Raw genomic sequence first — 19,647 nt, 5'->3', positions numbered from 1 at the left:
CATTGAGATTTAAAAATCACAAGTGAGATTCTTTTAATATCTCCCATGCAATCAAATTAATATCTATAGATGTTTCTCCTGAGAAAGAGTCCAATAATCTCAAGTCTCCTTTAGTGTTTTAGAAAAGAGTTTATTACTTCATAATTACATATTTGTAGAGATTAAGCATTACATCACTTGCTCAACAATGGATCCTCAGCAGTTAATGGGTGCCGTCAGAATGAGAGTCCAAACAGCTGATAAAAACATCACAATAATCCACAAATAATCAACACCACTCACTGTATTTAATTTAAGTGAAAAGCTTTAAGCTGCCCATTTGTAAGAAACAAATACATCATTAAGATGTTTTTAAGTTTGCTTCTGGACAAAATAGAAGTCCATAATCTTCCTTCAGTGAAAAAGTCCATCCCCTTTGTCCTCTCACAACAAAATATCCACCTGTTTATTTGTTTAGAACTGTTTTGACTGTTTTTGCTTGTAAACAGGGATTGATCTGCATATTTCTCTCCTGATTTAGACAACCTTTTCCCTGGAGAAAGCAATATTATGGTCTCATATTTTAGCCAAAAGCAACATTTTAAAGTTTGAAAATGAATAAAGGATTTGTTTCTTACAAACACAGTTTTTCACATTATAAGACAGTAACCAATGGACTAGAGTTGTGATGTTTTTATCAGCTGTTTGGACTCTCATTCTGACGGCACCCATTCACTGCAGAGCATCCATTGGTGAACAAGTGATAAAAAGCTACATTTCTCCAAACTGTTTGGATGAAGAAACAAACTCAGCTGCATCTTGAATGGACTTAGAGTGACGATATTTTCAGCAAATTTACATTTTGAGGGGACTATTCCTTGAGGTGTGAAACTGAAACCTCTAAATAATAAAAACTTCTCGCATGTCTCCACTTAATTTACATTTTAAGTTGGACAGTGATGTCATCCTCTGATCATCATCATCATCATCTCTCTGATAAACAGAATGCAGATCCTCATATGTATGATTTAACCTGTCAGTCAAAGACCTCTGAGCATGAACAACCCAAATGAATCATAGGCTCATCATCTGGAGTTTATCTGCAGTTTCAACTTTGCTCTAGAACAGATAACACATTCAGGAACTCAAATGTTCAGAGAACAGCACCATACTGACATTCTCTGGTTTTCTCTCTGGATTTTAATCATTTTCTTCTGTTTGCTTGTATTTCTGTTGGTGATTCGAGTGCCTTGAGCATGGCACTTCTCTCAGACAAGGTGAAGTATTGCATTTCTTTAGCTTTTACTGAGATTTTCATTGTTAGTGTCATATTAGAATTGGGCCATTGTTTTATGTGTGTTTTTTTTTTTTTTTGCTGTTTTCACATTTTTTATGTGTTTTTGTAATTAAATTTGAAAGCTTATTGCTGAACTGGCCCACTTCAGGCTCAAAGAACTGAACTCAATAAAATACATGAGAACACCATACCTGGGTGGATCCTCTAAAATATTGTGTTTCAAAAAAATAATAAAATTGAGTATATACTAATAGATTCAGCCAGTTTTCTGTTTTAAAAAAGTATTGTATGTCGAAGACATATAAAAGATACATTTTAAAAGTTTGGAATAATAAAGAGTTTTAATTGTTTTTAAAAAGGTCTCTTCTGCTCATGAATATTGCATTTATTTGCTCAAAAATACAGTAAAATTGTATTATTGTGAATTAATATTACAATTTAAATAAAAAACAGTTTTCTATTTTAATATATATTTTTTCAAATTATTCCTGTGATGACAAAGCTGAATTATCAGTAGTGATTACTTCAGTCTTTAGTTTCACATTATAAGCATAAGAGAGTTTTTTTTTTCCAAAACATTATAAAATCTTAAATATTCTAAACGTATAAGCGATATTGAAAGTTCATACTGAGACCTTTGACTTCTGAATAAGACTTTGGTATCTTGGCAAATAATAAAACAGTTGAGACATTTTTGAGATAAATAATATTTATATTAAAAAAGGTCAGTGCAATTGTTTTTTTGTTTTTTTTTTCTTCTAACAAAGTTGTAGCATTGAATTATCAACACAGTATCTTGCAACACAGTACAAGATATTGAAATATGGGTAGAAATTATAATTTCCCAATATTTTTTTTTACCCAATTGTATTGAGGCAGATGATCGGAAGTGGACCCACAAAACAACCTAAAGAAAATGCTTGTCTTTGATCAATTTGATTAAAATAAATAAAATACTTCCATTGAGATCTTTGATGCTTGATCTTCGCAATTCTGAAATCTCTTATGTAATAGAGGAGCTATGTGTGAGATGACAGTTACATTTATCAAGAAAAAAAAGAGTAATCTGCAATTTTGTGGTGTTAATGAACCAGTGTATTTGCAGTGCTTGTGGAAATTATAATAACCCAAACCCCAGCGATAATTAACTTTTCCTAATTAGCCTAGTAGCTCAGCACACATATAAACAAGAATAAAGCCCAAGGCTCCTCTCAGACTTCTTCCATTAACAACAGACGAGGCAGAGAAAGTTCACCAGATCTACGCAATTAGAGTAAAATGTCTTAATCACTCACATGCGCTCATCCATGAGAGCTGTTTGTTGTGTCAGTGGATTACTTTGCCATCTATAATCCTGATTTTATACAGCAATCAGTTTATGCAAAACCTCCCAAATGGAATAGGAGTTTATGAATTGCTCTTTTGTTGTGAATTTGCAGTGTGTCTGCATGCAGGTTTAGGTTTCTTAGATTTGTTTGGTGACAAAGTGCAGTTAAATGCATCTGGCTTTGCACTCAGGAGTCTCAGTTTACCAGTATTCTTGAGGTGTCCTCGAAAGGTGTCCTTGATGTGTCCAGCTATGAAATTGTCTTGTGCCCTTTAGAGGGTGACTAGCCAAGCTTGCCGTGATTTGTGGTTTTGTGTGTAACTCTTCTGTGCCATTAGCACATATAAAACTTTGCTCAGATGAGATAAGCTTATCTTCACTGCAAAAGTGCATGATCGGTGCAAAGTAGGGGGGTGAAGAATCAATTCAATGAAACACAAATAAACTGTCTGTAATGAAAACTTGACAGAGGTTAAGGCATTCCCAAGAGTATGTGGCATTTGTTGGAGAAATTGATCTGTTTTGGTATTAGATACCTATTACCACCTTCAAATTCTCAGCACTTGGTATCACAGTTTTGGTCTTCAATATGGCTTTGTCATATTAAACATTACACCTTTACTTCAGGATTTGAACTCCATTCAGTATTATTGCTGTATTGGAGAGATATTAAAGCAGGGTTATTATATTTGACAAAAACGAAAATCACTGTATTAGTATATTAAAATAGTAATGCTTGGCTGGATGAAGGCGAGATGGAGTTTAATGTTATAAGGAAAAGAATAAAACAAACACAAGTAATTGAAACTCAGAGCAGGAAAAGTAGGAAAACCTAGACAAGAGCATCTACAGGAAGCACAATGACTGACAATAGGGATGGGCGAATCGATCCTGAAGTATCGAAATATCGATACTGATGCAAGTATCAAAAGTATCGATACTCAAATAAAAAATATAGATACTAAGGTGTTTTTACTTACCAATTACAAAAATATTGCCTACAATATGCCTTAAATTGGACGAATAACCTATGTTAGAAAATAATTGTGTGGAAGGGATTTTCCTGCTCATCTGAACACACGCAAATGTTGCAAGGCAGAATCAATCAATTACAGAGAGCGTTGACTCACTTCTGACTGTGTATTTAAATAAAGCATGCGTTTCCCAAGAGTAGCCTATAATAAGAAAGCATTTATGGTTTTGGAAAAGGCAGCCCAGAACAATGCAGAAAAAACATAGGCTATATGTTTATTTCACAATAAACCTATTGAAATTGTACCCTAGTTTGTGCAGTACATTTATTTAAATTTGAATGTTAAAAGTTCATATTGCTCAGGTTCTATTCTGTATTGTTAATATAAATCATACACTCTCCGAATAAAAAGGTTGCATTCTATGCATGCAACAGCCTATTACTGGCAGTCCCTTATGACAATGAACCATGGTAAAGTCAACATAGTTTAACTATAGTATTTGTAGATTTCCTTGGTTATCACTACAGTAAACATATTTTAAGTATGTGTAGACAAAAATATAACCTAATAAGTTACAATTAAGGCGTATTGAATGTTAAAATATGCATTTCAAATATAAAGTAGGTATTATTACCCATTCTACTCATAATAATTAAATACATTTCATAATCTAAACGTTCAGTTTAGAGGTATCATATCGGTATTGATATCGACGATATTGGCCATTAAAAGTATCGGTATCGTATCGAAAACAAAATATGAGGTATCGCCCATCCCTAACTGACAAATATGCACTGAAACAAGGGGAGTATATACAGTATACACAGGGTAAGAGGTAACAAGGGGGTGGAGCTAATGAATTGTCATGGAAACAAACAAGGCGGTGCTAGAACAAAAGGCAAACAGGAACACAGAAACACTGGTGAAACCACTGGATTTCAAAATAAGAGTACAACACAAGACAGGGGAAGACAGGCTCATGACATTTATAATTCAGCTAGTTATCAAAACAACTCGTTCTAGTATTTTTCATAATATGTATATATTATTTTTATTTAATAACATTTTTATTAATTTGATTAACTAAAACTGAAACTGAAAACAGAATAGAAAAAAACTAATAACTGATGAAAAGATTGCAAAATTACCTAAACAGAAAACACAAAAATAAAAACAATTGAAAATATTAATAAAAACTATAATAATATTTTACTTATACTAAAATAAAACTATATTGAAGAGCTCTCTATATGAAATAAACATAAATAGCTCAAACCATTTAGCAGAATTTGATGGAAGATGTTTTATAAGGTTATATTTAGACATTTGACTGCAGACTGTAATATCATCTGAACACAATTCATGACATTGCCTCTGAAATCTGACAGTTAAGATCTGATAATATAATACCGTGGCATGTTTTTCAGAAGATAAATCTAAGGGCAGGAGATTTACAGTATGCAAACATTTCCATTTTATCTCTAAATAAATATCTTAATATTTAATCTAATTGCTGTCTGCAAAAAGCAATTGAGATCAAAGATTGAAAATTCAGAAATGGACTTATCGACCAAGATAAAAAGAGTAAATTGTAGAAGTTTAATGTTAAAAAAAAATGTTACTAGAAACATTAGGAGTATCATCATGTCTTTCGGCTTAACACAACTAACACGATAATGTAATTCTGCAAATATAGCTTAAACAGAAAACCAATAAAACTTTGATTCAAAGCCTATTGTTTCAATCCAGTGTGTGTGTGCATGCAATGCTGAAACAATGCTCTAACTGCCATGGGATTGAGTTTTCTTTCTCTGGCAGAAGAATTTTTCACTCAAAATCTAGTACATCAAGATGTTGTTCAGAGCATAATATTCTTTTTCATTCATATTTCTCTTCTATTCTAACTTTTCTGAGTCTTTAAAGTCAGCAGAGCTGATGAGAAGGCTCGAAAGTCTTCATCACTCCTCATCTTCAACATGTCAGACGTAAAGCATGACAGTTGCATCATTATGCTCATTATATCAGATGCATGGACCACCACATGGATTCATTGATTATTTTGTAATTGCCTGACAGATTTGATACTATCCTGCTTTATGCTGTATCCATGCTTGTGGAAAGAACAAGGCTTTCTCTCAACTGTTGTCGCTAACAGCCAGCTGTGTTACAAATGTCATATTCTATGGCTGTTCTCTGTGCTACAGTACTAACAATAACACTGCAGGCTTTCAAATGAATACTTTATGCCAGTTCAACGGACCTGGTTAAACTTTAACGGTCAGAGCAGCTTCCTGCCTCATTTGTGGAGGAAAGTTTTTCATTCAGGACCCCAGACATGAAAATAACAAAGACTCTTCTGAAGAAGATCTGAGAGGTCACCAAAATGCACGGCCTTATCCATGTCTTGAAAACTGGGGAATGAAAAGTATAAACAACTAGAACAGTGAAGGAAATTCTAACTCTCTCTTTGAGAAGTAATCATTTTGAAGTATTTGCAAATAATGTTTTAAAATATGCACACATTCAGTCCTACCTGTATAACATAATGTCAAAAATGCAGAAGTTTTAATTTTTCATGACATTCAGTGAGGAATTAAATGAATCACGACAATCCCATATTTTCATTTCAAAACTGAGAAATCTGAGGAAAAAAGTAAATTAGTTTGCTTTACTGGATATCACTCTCAGTTGTTTCACATTCTGTCGTAAAACACATATTAAATGTTATCTCACTTCAGTCTTATCTTGCTCTCTTTTAATGTTAAACTGATGCATCATATTTCTTATATAATCAGGAATATTTAATGAACAATTTGACTGACAGCAGTGGTTTTTGAGGCAAAGTGGTTCAGTATGAAGAGATCTATCAAATGATTGGAATATTGTGTGGATATGTGAAACACCACGAGATTAGAGAGGCATAAAATTCATTACCTATTTCTTTGAAAATTCTTACAGGCCTTTAAGACCATGCGTCGAGCTCTGTTAACCTTGTTTTTTAGGTGCTCGAAATTCTTTGGCCGATGACGGATATGTTTTTTGAGATACGCGAATGTCCTCATAAACACTTGTGGCACTTTGGACAAAGACATGGCATACCAATTTTCAAGTCAATCAGACTATCCAGTGCATAGTCATAGACACCCCCCCACATTATAGCTCCACTAAGTGGCCAAACTCTCTTACATCCGTGTTCCAAATTTGGTGAAAATATCTCTTTCCATTCTAGAGTTACAGCTGTTTAAGTAAGAGCGGCTCCACCCTTTTATGAACATTTTGGGATCCACTCTCCAGAGAATCTTTCTGCACTGCTTTATTTCTGATCAGGTGAAAAACCTAGGACTAGTTCGCAAAAGTAGGTTTAAAAAACAACAAAATACCTGAAAATTTGACACTGAAATCCGAGGCATGCGTTTTGTCCATTGTGAGCCAAGGATTCCAACGATATAAGGCACTTGAGTACTTTTAATTGGTATAATTGATTGACTGAATCCCTAAAAACATAATAATAGACAAAATAAAGATACTGCAATCAAGTTCCGGTTCCAGTTCCTCTCTGTGGTTGTGGAAGTGTTGCAAAATCTGGGTAGACATACACAAATTAGTTAAAGTCTGTATCTCCCATTTCCAATTACGTTTATGAAAGCCCAAAGTTGTATGAGCCCTTCACAATGGTAAAAGGCAATGAAAGGTAACCCAAGCAATAATTTAAGACAACAATATGGACCATAAATTCAATATCCCTGTTACTTACATAGCAGAGAAGAGGAGAGAAATTTCCTCAACTGAGCAAAACTAAAAAGAGAAAAGAAAAAGTTAAAATGTATAGATGTTAAGAATGAAATCCTACCTGTTGAGAGTGTGCTGACAATCTGTGTTTCTGGATGATTGAAAGCTGACACATACAGATTTGAAAAACCTTAAACTGTTACACAAAGAACCATTTCAGCACAAAAGGGCTTAAAGAACAATCTTTTTTTTATAAAGCAGGATAAGTTGTAAAGTATGAGGCACATAAAGGAAGATATACGCAAGTTTCCATTAGAATGACCCAAGGTTAACTATTTCAAGTATGAAAAGCACTTCTCGTTCTGACAGAAGAAGAAACGACACTGCATTTAAAGGTCATTCTGTTGACAGATATGACACAGTTTATCTGTAGTTTGGTTCTGATGTGTTTGAATGGTATCTTAAAAGTAGAAAGACAGTAATTTTTACAGTAATTTACCAGGTGTAATTTGTGAAAGCACCTTATGTCATGGCATACATTTGTTTTTCCCCTATTTCCTCTAACCTCTCATCATTCCTCTACATCTTCAGGGTTACTCTGGGACTGAACTCCTAGACCTGCTCCTCGAGCCCCATATGGTTCCTCACATGGACAGCAATGGTTACCATGGCAACCCAGCATGGTCAATCACAGATCAAAGCGTGAGTGAACTGGCATTTGATATTTGTGACCTGAGTTTATATGATAAATCACAAGACAACCTTCCTGCTGAGAGCATGCTGAGAACATTTTATTTTTAGTTATTTTAATTTGGTTAATTAATGAGACACCCTGAAAGGCTCCCTGTAAAAAAAGAGACAGCATATTACATGTCTGACCCAAATTTATCTGTCAACTTCTGTGTGTTTGTGTCTGACAATGTTGTGTGTGTGTACCTACTTAACCATATTTGGGGGACAAATTTGTACCCAAAAGTAAGCAAAACCAGACAAAATCTCCAAAAACCTCCCTTCGGAAATGTCCTCATTTGTAAAAAAAAAAATCAAGTAAACAAAGTTTTTTTTGTAATTGTACAAATGCAGAAAGTTTTCTGTGAGGGTTAGGGTTAGGGGAATGGGTAGGTTTACGTTAAAAAGTGTATAACTATCTGTATATAAAAACAATAGAAGTCTATGTGTGGCGCCCCCTAATTCTACAACTGACTACGCCACCCCTTTAGACATTAGACATTAAGGTTCACACTACACAGCACTGCAAATGTCTTAAGAAGAAAAAAAAAAAGAAAAGAAAAAGAAAAGAAGAACAAAAACCCACTTTACAGTGAAGTCTCTTGCACTACCCTGGCTCCACCCACACAGAGGCCGTTTACAAAAAAAAAAAAAAACAAACAACAAAAGAATTGGGAATAAATGAAATACAAATGAAAAAAAAAAGAAAGTAAATAAAACCACTCTAGCCTGTGACATACAATTCATACACTCACTTACAATAACATATCGCCAAAAGGCTAGAGGAAAAAAAAAACAAACAACAGCAAAAGAAATGAAAATAGAATAATATATACTATAAGCAGCACCACACAATCAAATCACACAATATGGAGAACAGCAGCCAGCAACTCAGGTGTAGCTGTACAGGTCTGTCGTAGCATTAACAGTGAAATAGAAAGCACTAAATTGGATGTAAACATCCCACTGTAATCATGGTATCCAGTCGACACTTGTTAACCACGGAAGTCGTTTGGCATTACTTTGCCATAGTTCGCTCGCCCATTCACGGTCTCACAGGGAAACAATGTTGCACCGCAGCTCAGTCAGCGTCGGCTCATCCGCTCACTGAACACTCAAACACAGCCCTTGAATCACTGGTTCACCACACCAGAACCAGCAGTAAATTGACACGGTTCCAGTCTAAGGACCCCAGGTGTCTATATATAAGCCGGCTTCAATCACATTAAGTGGTTTACTAAATACCTACTCCACCCCCAAATTAGTGATGTAATTAAACATGAAAGTAAAGCGTCAGGGAAAGAGAGTGAACTAAAGGATCCCAATCCTAACCCAGCCCACAGGCTACATTCCACCCCCTCCAAGTAAATCGGCGGCCCGACGATGGCAATTCACACTCCAATACTCTGGTCATCATCCCTTGGAAGTATCCCCTCCTCATTCCCGGCGGAAACGGCTCGAGGGAGCCGGTAGGGGTTAGGATGCTGGCCTGCTGTAGATCTAACTGAGCGTCGCAGAGTCATGGTTACGTCTTCAGGTATAGCCTCCACTTCAGCAGGAGCGAGGGAACTGGGTGAATCTAGGGCCTCCTGGATCTCCTCAGGATGAAAAATGACCACATCTTCCTGCCCTTCCTCTTCCCTGATAGTGGAGTTGGCAGACAAGTCAGCCCGTCTCATGGAAGGAGTGGCCGCCTCTGCCATGGACGGTAACTCCTCCGGAACAGCCCTCAACTCGGACCGGTGCACCTGCCGGACTGGTCCTTCTCCATCTCTAGGGGCCACAGTGTATACCGTTCCAGTCCCAGAGGGACTCCGTAGTACCCGAAACACAGCAGAGTTCCAATGGTCTTGGATCTTGTTCCGTCCAGGCACATGATTACGCAAGTACACCAGCCTCCCCTCTTCAAGTCCAGGGTCATTCACCTTGTCATTGTGGCTCTGGTTTCGTCGATGTATCAACTCATCTGATCTCTGCCGGACATGCTCCTGGGTAATCCGCATACTCTGTTGATGTTTCTGGATCCAATCCTCCAGGTTGCCAGCGTCCTGCACTACTGCTCCAGTCCCAAGCAAGAAATCCACGGGTAATCTCGGGTGGTTACCAAACATGAGATAATATGGGGTATGCCCGGTAGTCTGGTGGGGTGTCGTATTGTAGGAAAAGGTCAGCTGCGGCAAATGGCGGGGCCAGTGTCGTTTATCGGCTGAGGGCAGGGTGCATAACAAGTCGTGCAAAGTACGGTTAAATCTTTCACACTGTCCATTGCCTTGGGGGTGGTAAGGGGTGGTTCTACTCTTCTGGATGCCATACATCTGACAAAGTTGTTGAATCAGCATGCTTTCAAAGTTCCGCCCCTGGTCAGAATGGATACGGGCAGGGGGACCAAAACGATGGAACCACTGCTGGACCAGCACGTTGGCCACAGTGGAGGCCCTTTGGTCCTTGGTGGGAAAGGCTTGAGAGTACTTCGTAAAGATATCGGTCAAGATCAAAACATTCTCCCGACCATCACTTGCAGGTTCCAAAACTGTGAAGTCGATAGCCAAGATCTCATTTGGATGGGTAGCCTGCAGTGTGCCCCAGTAGGCACGAACCTTGGGCTGGACAGCCTTCCCCAGTACACACCTTTGACATCGTTGGCACCACCTTTCAGCATCCCTGGTCATATTCGGCCAAAAGCACCGGCTCCGTAGAAGCTGGAGGGTCCTCTTGGTGCCCTGGTGCCCCTGATTATCATGGACACTACGGAGGACTTCTTCCTGCAAGCACTGGGGGAGCAGCAGCTGGAGTGTCTCCGGGGCCTCCACCTGGGGAATGAATGAGGCGGTACAATACCCCTTCCTTCTCAACTAGGCGGTTCCATTGACGCAGCAGTGCCCTGCTGGAGCGAGACAGCAACTCCCGCTCCTCCGCGCTTGGATGTCGCCCTACTTGATGGCATTTACGTACCGGCCCGATGACTGGATCAGCCTCTTGCAGCAGGCTTAGGTCCTGAGGCGTACGGCCAGGCAGCGCCACCACTTCTCCACAGTGACCCTCGACGGCAGGTGGCTGGCCCATCCCAGCCAGGGCTCCCAGCAAGGGGACATCTGTCCCAACAGCAAAACGGTTCAGGTATTGCCGGGATAATGCATCAGCATTTTGGTTGTTCTTCCCTGGGCGGTATTTGATAGTGAAGTTAAAAGATGCAAGTTGGGCGGCCCACCGCTGTTCAGTTGCCCCCAGCTTAGCTGTCTGCAGATGGCTCAGAGGATTATTATCTGTCAGAATGGTAAAATGATTCCCCAGCAGGTATTCTCTATACTTTTCGGTCACTGCCCATTTCAGTGCGAGAAGTTCAAGCTTCATGGAGCTATAATTCTCCATATTTCTCTCGTTGGGTTTCAACCCTCGACTAGCAAAGGCGATCGGGCGAACCTTCCCATCATACTCTTGAGAGAGAACCGCCCCCAAACCCCCATGGCTGGCATCTACTTCCACAATGAAGGGCTTTCTAAAGTCAGCATAGGCCAAGACTGGGGCAGAGGTAAGTCTCTCCTTCAAAGACTGAAAAGCATTTTCACAACCATCATCCCATGCTGTTGTTAAAGGAACTGGAGGAGTCTTCCCCTTCCGCCGTGGTCCGCTGAGCCTCCCGACAAGATGGTGCAATGGGGCTGAAAGCTTGGAGAAGCCTTCCACAAACCGCCGATAATAGCTTGCAAAGCCAAGAAAAGACCTCAATTCAGCCAGGTGGCCTGGACGCCGCCACTCCCTTACCACCTCGATCTTTGCAGGGTCAGTAGCCACCCCCTCAGCAGAGACCACATGCCCCAAATAGCTCACTTGATGCTGGAAGAATCGACACTTAGACAACTTGACTTTCAGGTTCTGATTTTGAAGCCGAGCAAACACTTCTCCTAGTCGCTCAAGATGTTGTTCCACCGTAGTGGAGAATACAATCACATCATCAAGGTACAGGAGAACTGATTTATGACGGCAATCTCCAAACATGCGCTCCATAAGGCGCTGGAAGGTGCCTGGAGCATTGCAGAGCCCGAATGGCATCCTATTGAACTCAAAGAGGCCAAACGGGGTGCAAAAGGCAGTCTTCGACTTATCTTTATCTGCCACTGGGACTTGGTTATACCCACTTGCGAGATCAAGGTTGGAAAACCACCTTGCCCCAGACAGGGCATCTAAGGACTCTTCTATCCGGGGAAGAGGGTAGGCGTCACGACGGGTCTTGGAATTCAACTGCCGGTAATCCACACAAAGGCGAAGGCTCCCATCTTTCTTTGTTACCAAGACGATGGGAGAAGAGTACGGGCTGCTGCTTTCTCTTATAACTTGGCTCTCTAAAAGTTGTTGGATGTGTGCCTTCACGGTTTCATACTGAGAGGGCGGAATTCGTCGGTAGGGCTGACGGACTGGAGCATCGTCAACCAACGGAATCTCATGAGCAATCAGGGAGGTACATCCCAAATCTCCATCACCCTTGGAGAAAATACTTTCATACCGGGCAAAGAGGGTCTTGGCTTGGACAACCTGCTGTGGAGTCAGCCCCTCAAGGTCAGGGAGAACAGATTCAAAGACACTTGAACAAGTGACTGCCTCCTGAGTAGAGACATAAGCACAACACTCTTCCCATGAGGGCTCAATGGCGACAGATTTGTTTCCAACTGAGGTCGCCACTACTGCTTGCACAGTCCCAACGACACGACGGGGAGAAAGCCACACTTCCGTACACCCAACATTGACTACAGGGGCATACAACAGGCCTTTTTTGGCAGAGACCAGGGTAGGAGACACCAGAAGACCTTCAGGCAGTTGTCCATCTTCAAGACCTAGCGGCTCGAGCAGGAACTCAACGGTCTCCAGCTGAGGGCATGTAACTGGAACCATAGTCAAGGCACCGGCCCCAATGCGGACCGGAGACTTCCCCTGGACTTTAACCTTAAATGGCTTGGGGGCGTTGAAGAGGGTCTGGACCATCTCACAATGTCGCAGGGCCCGTAGAGCTGCTGGGGCCGCCGACTTAACTGGAGGGGAGTGGAAGAGCTGTGAACCATGCTGCTCAAAGAGAACTCTATAACACTCTGAAAGTACGTTCATACCCAATATGCCCGGGGTAGCTACCTTGCGATCTTGGAGGGCCCCATTTGGTGGATCCCTGACAATCAATATCCCCCTTCCCGGAATACACTGTCCTAAAACGGCCACATCCAACTCAATATAACCAGTGTAAGGTATGTCTAGCCCATTAGCTGCCTTAAGGCCTAACCACTTGCAATCTTTCCTCTGTAAATTGCTAAAATGCTTACTAAAAAAAATCTCAGTTACAGTTTTAACCATTGATCCGGTGTCAATTAAACAAGGAACTGCCACACCTCCCATTACCACACTCAACACAGGGCATTTCCCCACTAACTGTCCAAGAACGGAAGGACATACAGAGCCAGAAACCTCCCCTCCCAGTGTGCGGCTCTGCACACTGGGGGGTTCTAGTTTCCCAGCTGGCTATTAGAACTACTTGCAAGGGGCGCTGGCTGACTGATGGAATCCGATAACGTGTGAGAGATAGGTCTACTGTTGCTAGGGGCAGATTGACAATACCGGGCTATATGTCCAGGTCGATCACATCTTATACAGATAGGCTGACCATTAGGAGCACGTTTAAAACGGCCTTCCCTATTTAACTGAGGGGCGTAAGGTTTACCAGTAGACTGTCCCAAATGTTGGACCAGCATATCTAGTTGGGCTTGCTGCTTTAAAACCATCTCCTTTAACTCTGCCATTTCAGAGGGTTGAGCAACAGTGGAGTCACACTGAGACATATAAGATGTTTCACTACTACGCCCCAGTACACGGTGAATCCGGTCACGACTTGTCTGACCCTCTTCTACCCATCTAGTGGCCTCCCGTCTTACATCCAAGAGAGACAAATGCCCATTATCCCGTACCAGCCTTTTAAGTTCCCTTCGCAGCATGTGATCTCGCACATTCTCACAAAATTGATCCCTTAACACTATGTCCGGATTAGTAATTGAATCCCCCTTGGATTGTTTCAACTTTTCCATAAGCTCCATTAATGCATGGGAAAACTCAAATAATGACTCATTTTCTCGTTGTTTTCTATCAAAGAAACGCTGCTGCCAATATACATATGACTTAGAACATCCATATACCTCTTTTAACACTAAAATTATTTCTGTAGGGTTTTCCCTTACAGCTACAGGTCGGTATTTAATCTCACTTCGGGCTTCGCCCTCTAAATGGTCATACAAAAACATTGCTTTTTCTAAATCAGACATGTACCTCGACCTAATGCAACTCTGTGCTTCTTCACTCCACTCTTCAACAGAAAGTGACCCAGCTGTTACAGAGCCGGAGAATTTAGAGCACCGTCTCTCTCTGGGCAGATATACGGCCTGTTCTCTTCGTACTGGCAGGGAACCACTCACGCCAGCGTCGCTTCCTTGTGCACCTGACAGTCTCTCATTTTCAGCTTGGAGCTGGGCTACGCGCTCTCGCAATTGCTGCAGCTGCACATCCAATCCTCCACCGGCATTGTCCGAGTCCATCATGCTGCCAGCTGCTGTTCTCCACACACACGCACACACACACACTCACACGGTGCTGCTCAGTATGGCCAACCCACCAACAACACTTAAAAAAAAAATAACCCTGCTGACTACGCCAAGATGTGGCGCCCCCTAATTCTACAACTGACTACGCCACCCCTTGAGTTTTAGCTGGTATCTAGTGTCAGAGCAAGGAGAACTCTGCCCCAATAAAAGGTACAAACACAGGTTCATAGAAAAGTATAAAAAATACAATCTTTATTAATAAATAGTTGAAGGTGTTGGTTGGCCTAAAATGTAAACAAAAATCAATAAGTCAAACAAAATAAATATAACTAGAAGTCAACAAATCATCAGCATGGGAGCCAGTAGAGCGGTTTGAGAAAGCACTAAGAGAAGGCCAAGTTCTCACTACCACCAGTGGACAGAGGCACAGAGCCTTATAAGTAGTACACACTAGAGCTCAACGTCTACACACCGCAAACTCACAGCACTAATAAGTATGGTTAAGAGACATTAAGGTTCACACTACACAGCACTGCAAATGTCTTAAGAAGAAAAAAAAAAGAAAAGAAAAAGAAAAGAAGAACAAAAACCCACTTTACAGTGAAGTCTCTTGCACTACCCTGGCTCCACCCACACAGAGGCCGTTTACAAAAAAAAAAAAAACAAACAACAAAAGAATTGGGAATAAATTAAATACAAATGAAAAAAAAAAAGAAAGTAAATAAAACCACTCTAGCCTGTGACATACAATTCATACACTCACTTACAATAACATATCGCCAAAAGGCTAGAGGAAAAAAAAAACAAACAACAGCAAAAGAAATGAAAATAGAATAATATATACTATAAGCAGCACCACACAATCAAATCACACAATATCGAGAACAGCAGCCAGCAACTCAGGTGTAGCTGTACAGGTCTGTCGTAGCATTAACAGTGAAATAGAAAGCACTAAATTGGATGTAAACATCCCACTGTAATCATGGTATCCAGTCGACACTTGTTAACCACGGAAGTCGTTTGGCATTACTTTGCCATAGTTCGCTCGCCCATTCACGGTCTCACAGGGAAACAATGTTGCACCGCAGCTCAGTCAGCGTCGGCTCATCCGCTCACTGAACACTCAAACACAGCCCTTGAATCACTGGTTCACCACACCAGAACCAGCAGTAAATTGACACGGTTCCAGTCTAAGGACCCCAGGTGTCTATATATAAGCCGGCTTCAATCACATTAAGAGGTTTACTAAATACCTACTCCACCCCCAAATTAGTGATGTAATTAAACATGAAAGTAAAGCGTCAGGGAAAGAGAGTGAACTAAAGGATCCCAATCCTAACCCAGCCCACAGGCTACATATGTAATGTCCCAATTTAGATAGCTAAGTAAATGCGTGTGTTTGTGTGTGTGTGCATGTGAAAAGTCAAAAGACAAAAACCTAGTGAGCTGTGCACATGTGTCAGCATATTAAGACATCATAGGCACCATCCAGATATAAACACTCCCCAAGTCTGCATTTACTTGAACAAAATATAGTAAAAGCAGAATTATGAAATATTACAATGTAAAATTACAGTTTTCAATGTTGCAAAGCTTAATTTTCAGCATCATTACTCCAGTCCTCAGTGTCACATGATCCTTCAGAAATCATTCTAATTGCATCAGGAGTGCTTTCACAGTTTGATTTCCCTTGAAATGTGGTGTAACATCAGGGAAATTGGATGCATGTCATAGTTGGTTGGGTTAATTTGTTAAAGCTGCTGTTAGCAAATACTAACAAGTGTGCAAAGCAATACTGCAGACAGGCATGTTGAAAACTGTTGAAAAGGAGCAATTCAAGGTTTTCTTACGAGCCTGTTAAATTTTACATGAGAAAATGTACTTCAGAGACACAAAAGGCAATGCATACAATGAATCATCTGCAGTGCTGTCATGTGTGTGTTGTTGTTTGTGAATCATGGTTGTGTGTGAGTGGTGGGTGTATTTATTACATATATGATTTAGATACGTTACAGTTTTGTGTGACTCCTTTGTGTTCCTGCAGATTCTGTGTCATGGTGAAGGTGTTGTTGATAACTTCTTGGACTCCCTGTTGCAAGCATCAGATGGTGTGTCACAGCCCTGCTCTCCTCTGTGGGTCCCCTCACCCTCTGACAGTGGAATCAGTGATGACACCCCGTCTGACCACCTGGACAGCCCGCCGCCGTCCACCAACCCGCTTTTCAACTCCATCTTCCTCCCTCAGCATCCTCATCTTCTTCCTCAACATCTTCAGCAGCAGGACGCACCTGTCGCAAACACAGAGCCTGATATCTCCATTGATCTGGGTGAGATTTCACTCTTCAAACAGTTACTAAAACCATAAAAACCCACTTTGTTAACTTAAAATTTGAACTGAATTTTTTTTTTTAATCTATAATCTAATAATGAAGAATTTATGCTGCATCAGAGATTTTGTTTTTGTTTTACTGCTCTGGTTCATATTGTGTACTACCCTCTGCAGGCCTTACTAATATTCTGTAATAGTACAGCTGCAGGACAGGTAAACATATGAACATTTCATTGATCTCAGCCACGCAGTAGACTTTCGAAGCTTTCAGAGTTCAAAGCCTGGGTAAATGTTATGAAGAATGACTCTCCTAAACAGAGTCAAACTGAATAAACTTTTTAATTCTGGAAGCGGGAGAAGTCTAAAATCTAATTTTCCCATTCATCTGACCATAGAAGCCAGTCCCGTTTGAAGCTCCAGTCGTATTTGACAACTGTATATGCTGGAGTTTGTTTTTGGATTAGCGAGGAGGTTTTTTCTTGAAACCCTCAAGTACATCATGTGGTGATGTAGGGGCTGTTTAATTTTATTTTTAGGCTTTCTGACCCCAAACTCAACTAATCTCTGCAGTTCTCCAGCTGTGGTCCTCAAACTCATCTCCTCACCATGCAGTAGGATGATATAGACACAGCTCCTCTTCCAGGCAGATTTGTTACATCTTTAGTACATTGGAACTATTCTTTAGCTATTTTCTTACTGCCACTTTCTATTTTGTGAAGCTCAACTGAATGGGAATGGGAATATACTTCAGAGATATTTTACTCATAATAATTTCTAGGGTTGCCAATAATTGTGGCCAATATGCGTTTGAGAGAAAAAAACAACAACAACAAAAAAAACACAACACCATTTATTTCATAATGTTTACCCCTACTTTCAGTTGTTTTACTTCAAATAAAAGTGAAAATTTGTGAGTTTTTTGAATGAAAGATCAAAAAGATAAACATTTATTTTCACAGCCTCCTTTGGTCTTATTTACCAAGTGGGCTAATATTAGTGGAGGGCACTGTGTATTCTGTGCTATAACTTCTATTTATGTGGAATTAACTCACTGCTTCAGCAATCTGTCACGTCACATTTAAATGGCAAATAATTGTTAGAATTTTGTGAAAATAAAATGTACAGGATTTGAAAGCTGACACTTTGTTTCTTATCAGCTGTAACAAAGCACAAAGCTCTTTGCGATTATTGGATGGGAGGCATATTAAAATAATGTTTGTTGAAGGAAAATCGCAGACATGGCAAACCAAATGGTAATTCAGTGATCCAAGTACAGTAGCAACCACATATAAATGTTCTAAGAATCACCTTAGCAACACCCTAGAAACCTCCAGAACACTATCTACCACACAGTAGTGTACTAACAAACACTAAGAAACTGAAAAAATCTCTGTTGTCTGTTGTCTGGTCTTCAGACACAGTGTGATGTGAATGCATTCTGTATGTGTGTGTGTCTGCAGAAGATTGGGAGGCCAGTCTGTTCTCCGACGGTCTGACAGACTCTCAGTGCACGTCAGCAGTGCAGAGAACTCAACCAGCCACCATTTACCAGCTCACCGTAAAAGACCTGCTGCTTTCCAACAACGGAGAAGTGGTGAGTACTGAGAGAACATAAACACACACCATGCAGTGTATGTGAATCAACTGTCCTGCCGTGACATTCAATGTGAAACATACAGCTAGTGTGACATACACAAAGATGCTAATGACAACCGGCATGAGGAGAGGAAGAGAGAGATAGAAAACCGTGGAGCTGTCAGACACTGGAAAACAGGACATGTGGAGGAACTCAGGAAGAAAGAGAAAAACATATAGCTGTGTTCCAAATCCCAGACAACGTTTTAAGGTTATACATAGTGTAGGATATACTGAAATTTGTTTAAATAAATGGAGCCTTGGTGAGCATAAGCGTTCTCATAACAACATGAAAAAAAAAAAAAATTTCAAACGTGCAAATCGAGTGTTTTTACCCAATATTTGTGTGGTAGAAATGTGAAAACCAATTTTTTTTTTTTTTTTTACCAAAAACAACTAGTTGGTTCCCTAAATGACCAGCTAATCAATCTAATCTTAAGGAAGCCCTGTAAGTTAACTGGCTCAGGTTGACCTGACATGCACTCTTAGGTGGCATTTACATAACATGTATTCAGTTGATCTAGAATGAATGAAATGGAGTGCATCAGAATGCAGGTGTCTCAGGAGCATTTTAAAAAGCTTTTAGCTTAAAGACTCAAGGACACTCAAAACTAAAAAAAAAATAAATAAATAAATGAAAGCACAAGGTGCACCCCAATGGACTGATGTAAGTCTCAACATTCAATTCTGAAAGCAAGCAGACTGTGCATGTTATCAGCATTAATGCATCACTGGTAATGACTCTGACCTGTAAACATTCCCGGGCATTCCCGAGAGCTGTTACTGCATTTCACAACACTATAATACACCCACGGATGCTGTTTTTGGCTTGTTGCTCCATTGAGTCATTGCTTTATATGTTGTGATGTACGCTGAAAAAAACAAAAACAAATAAGTGAGTAGATGTATTGATGTAGCACATTCTTGAATCCCTGAGTCTGAAGTTAGTTGTTGTCATTATGCAATGTAATGCATCGATACCTGAGACTAAGTGGCGTGTCCTTGTGTGGCACTTTGCAGCTTCATCCCAACTAATAATATTCACAGATGCTTGCAAAATTTGCAATACAAATTTG

The 19,647-nt window shown here is 40.2% G+C and overlaps 1 protein-coding gene across 1 annotated transcript in view; it reads left to right on the top strand.

Moving 5' to 3' along the window:
• The first annotated feature begins 1,040 nt into the window (after nucleotides 1–1,040).
• The window catches only part of LOC132154463 (cyclic AMP-responsive element-binding protein 3-like protein 3-A), a 30,042-nt gene continuing 11,435 nt past the window's right edge, over nucleotides 1,041–19,647 (top strand). The window contains exons 1-4 of the mRNA XM_059563028.1: nucleotides 1,041–1,256; nucleotides 7,898–8,008; nucleotides 16,652–16,934; nucleotides 18,397–18,530. Of these exons, the coding sequence (XP_059419011.1) occupies nucleotides 1,236–1,256; nucleotides 7,898–8,008; nucleotides 16,652–16,934; nucleotides 18,397–18,530 (549 nt within the window). The 5' untranslated portion in view covers nucleotides 1,041–1,235. The remainder of the gene's footprint in view (nucleotides 1,257–7,897; nucleotides 8,009–16,651; nucleotides 16,935–18,396; nucleotides 18,531–19,647) is intronic.

This window comes from Carassius carassius, chromosome 12 (genome assembly GCF_963082965.1).
Source record: "Carassius carassius chromosome 12, fCarCar2.1, whole genome shotgun sequence".
Lineage (NCBI taxonomy): Eukaryota > Metazoa > Chordata > Actinopteri > Cypriniformes > Cyprinidae > Carassius > Carassius carassius.
The sequence above is the reverse complement of the archived record's forward strand: the minus strand, read 5'-3'. Positions and strand labels throughout refer to the sequence as shown.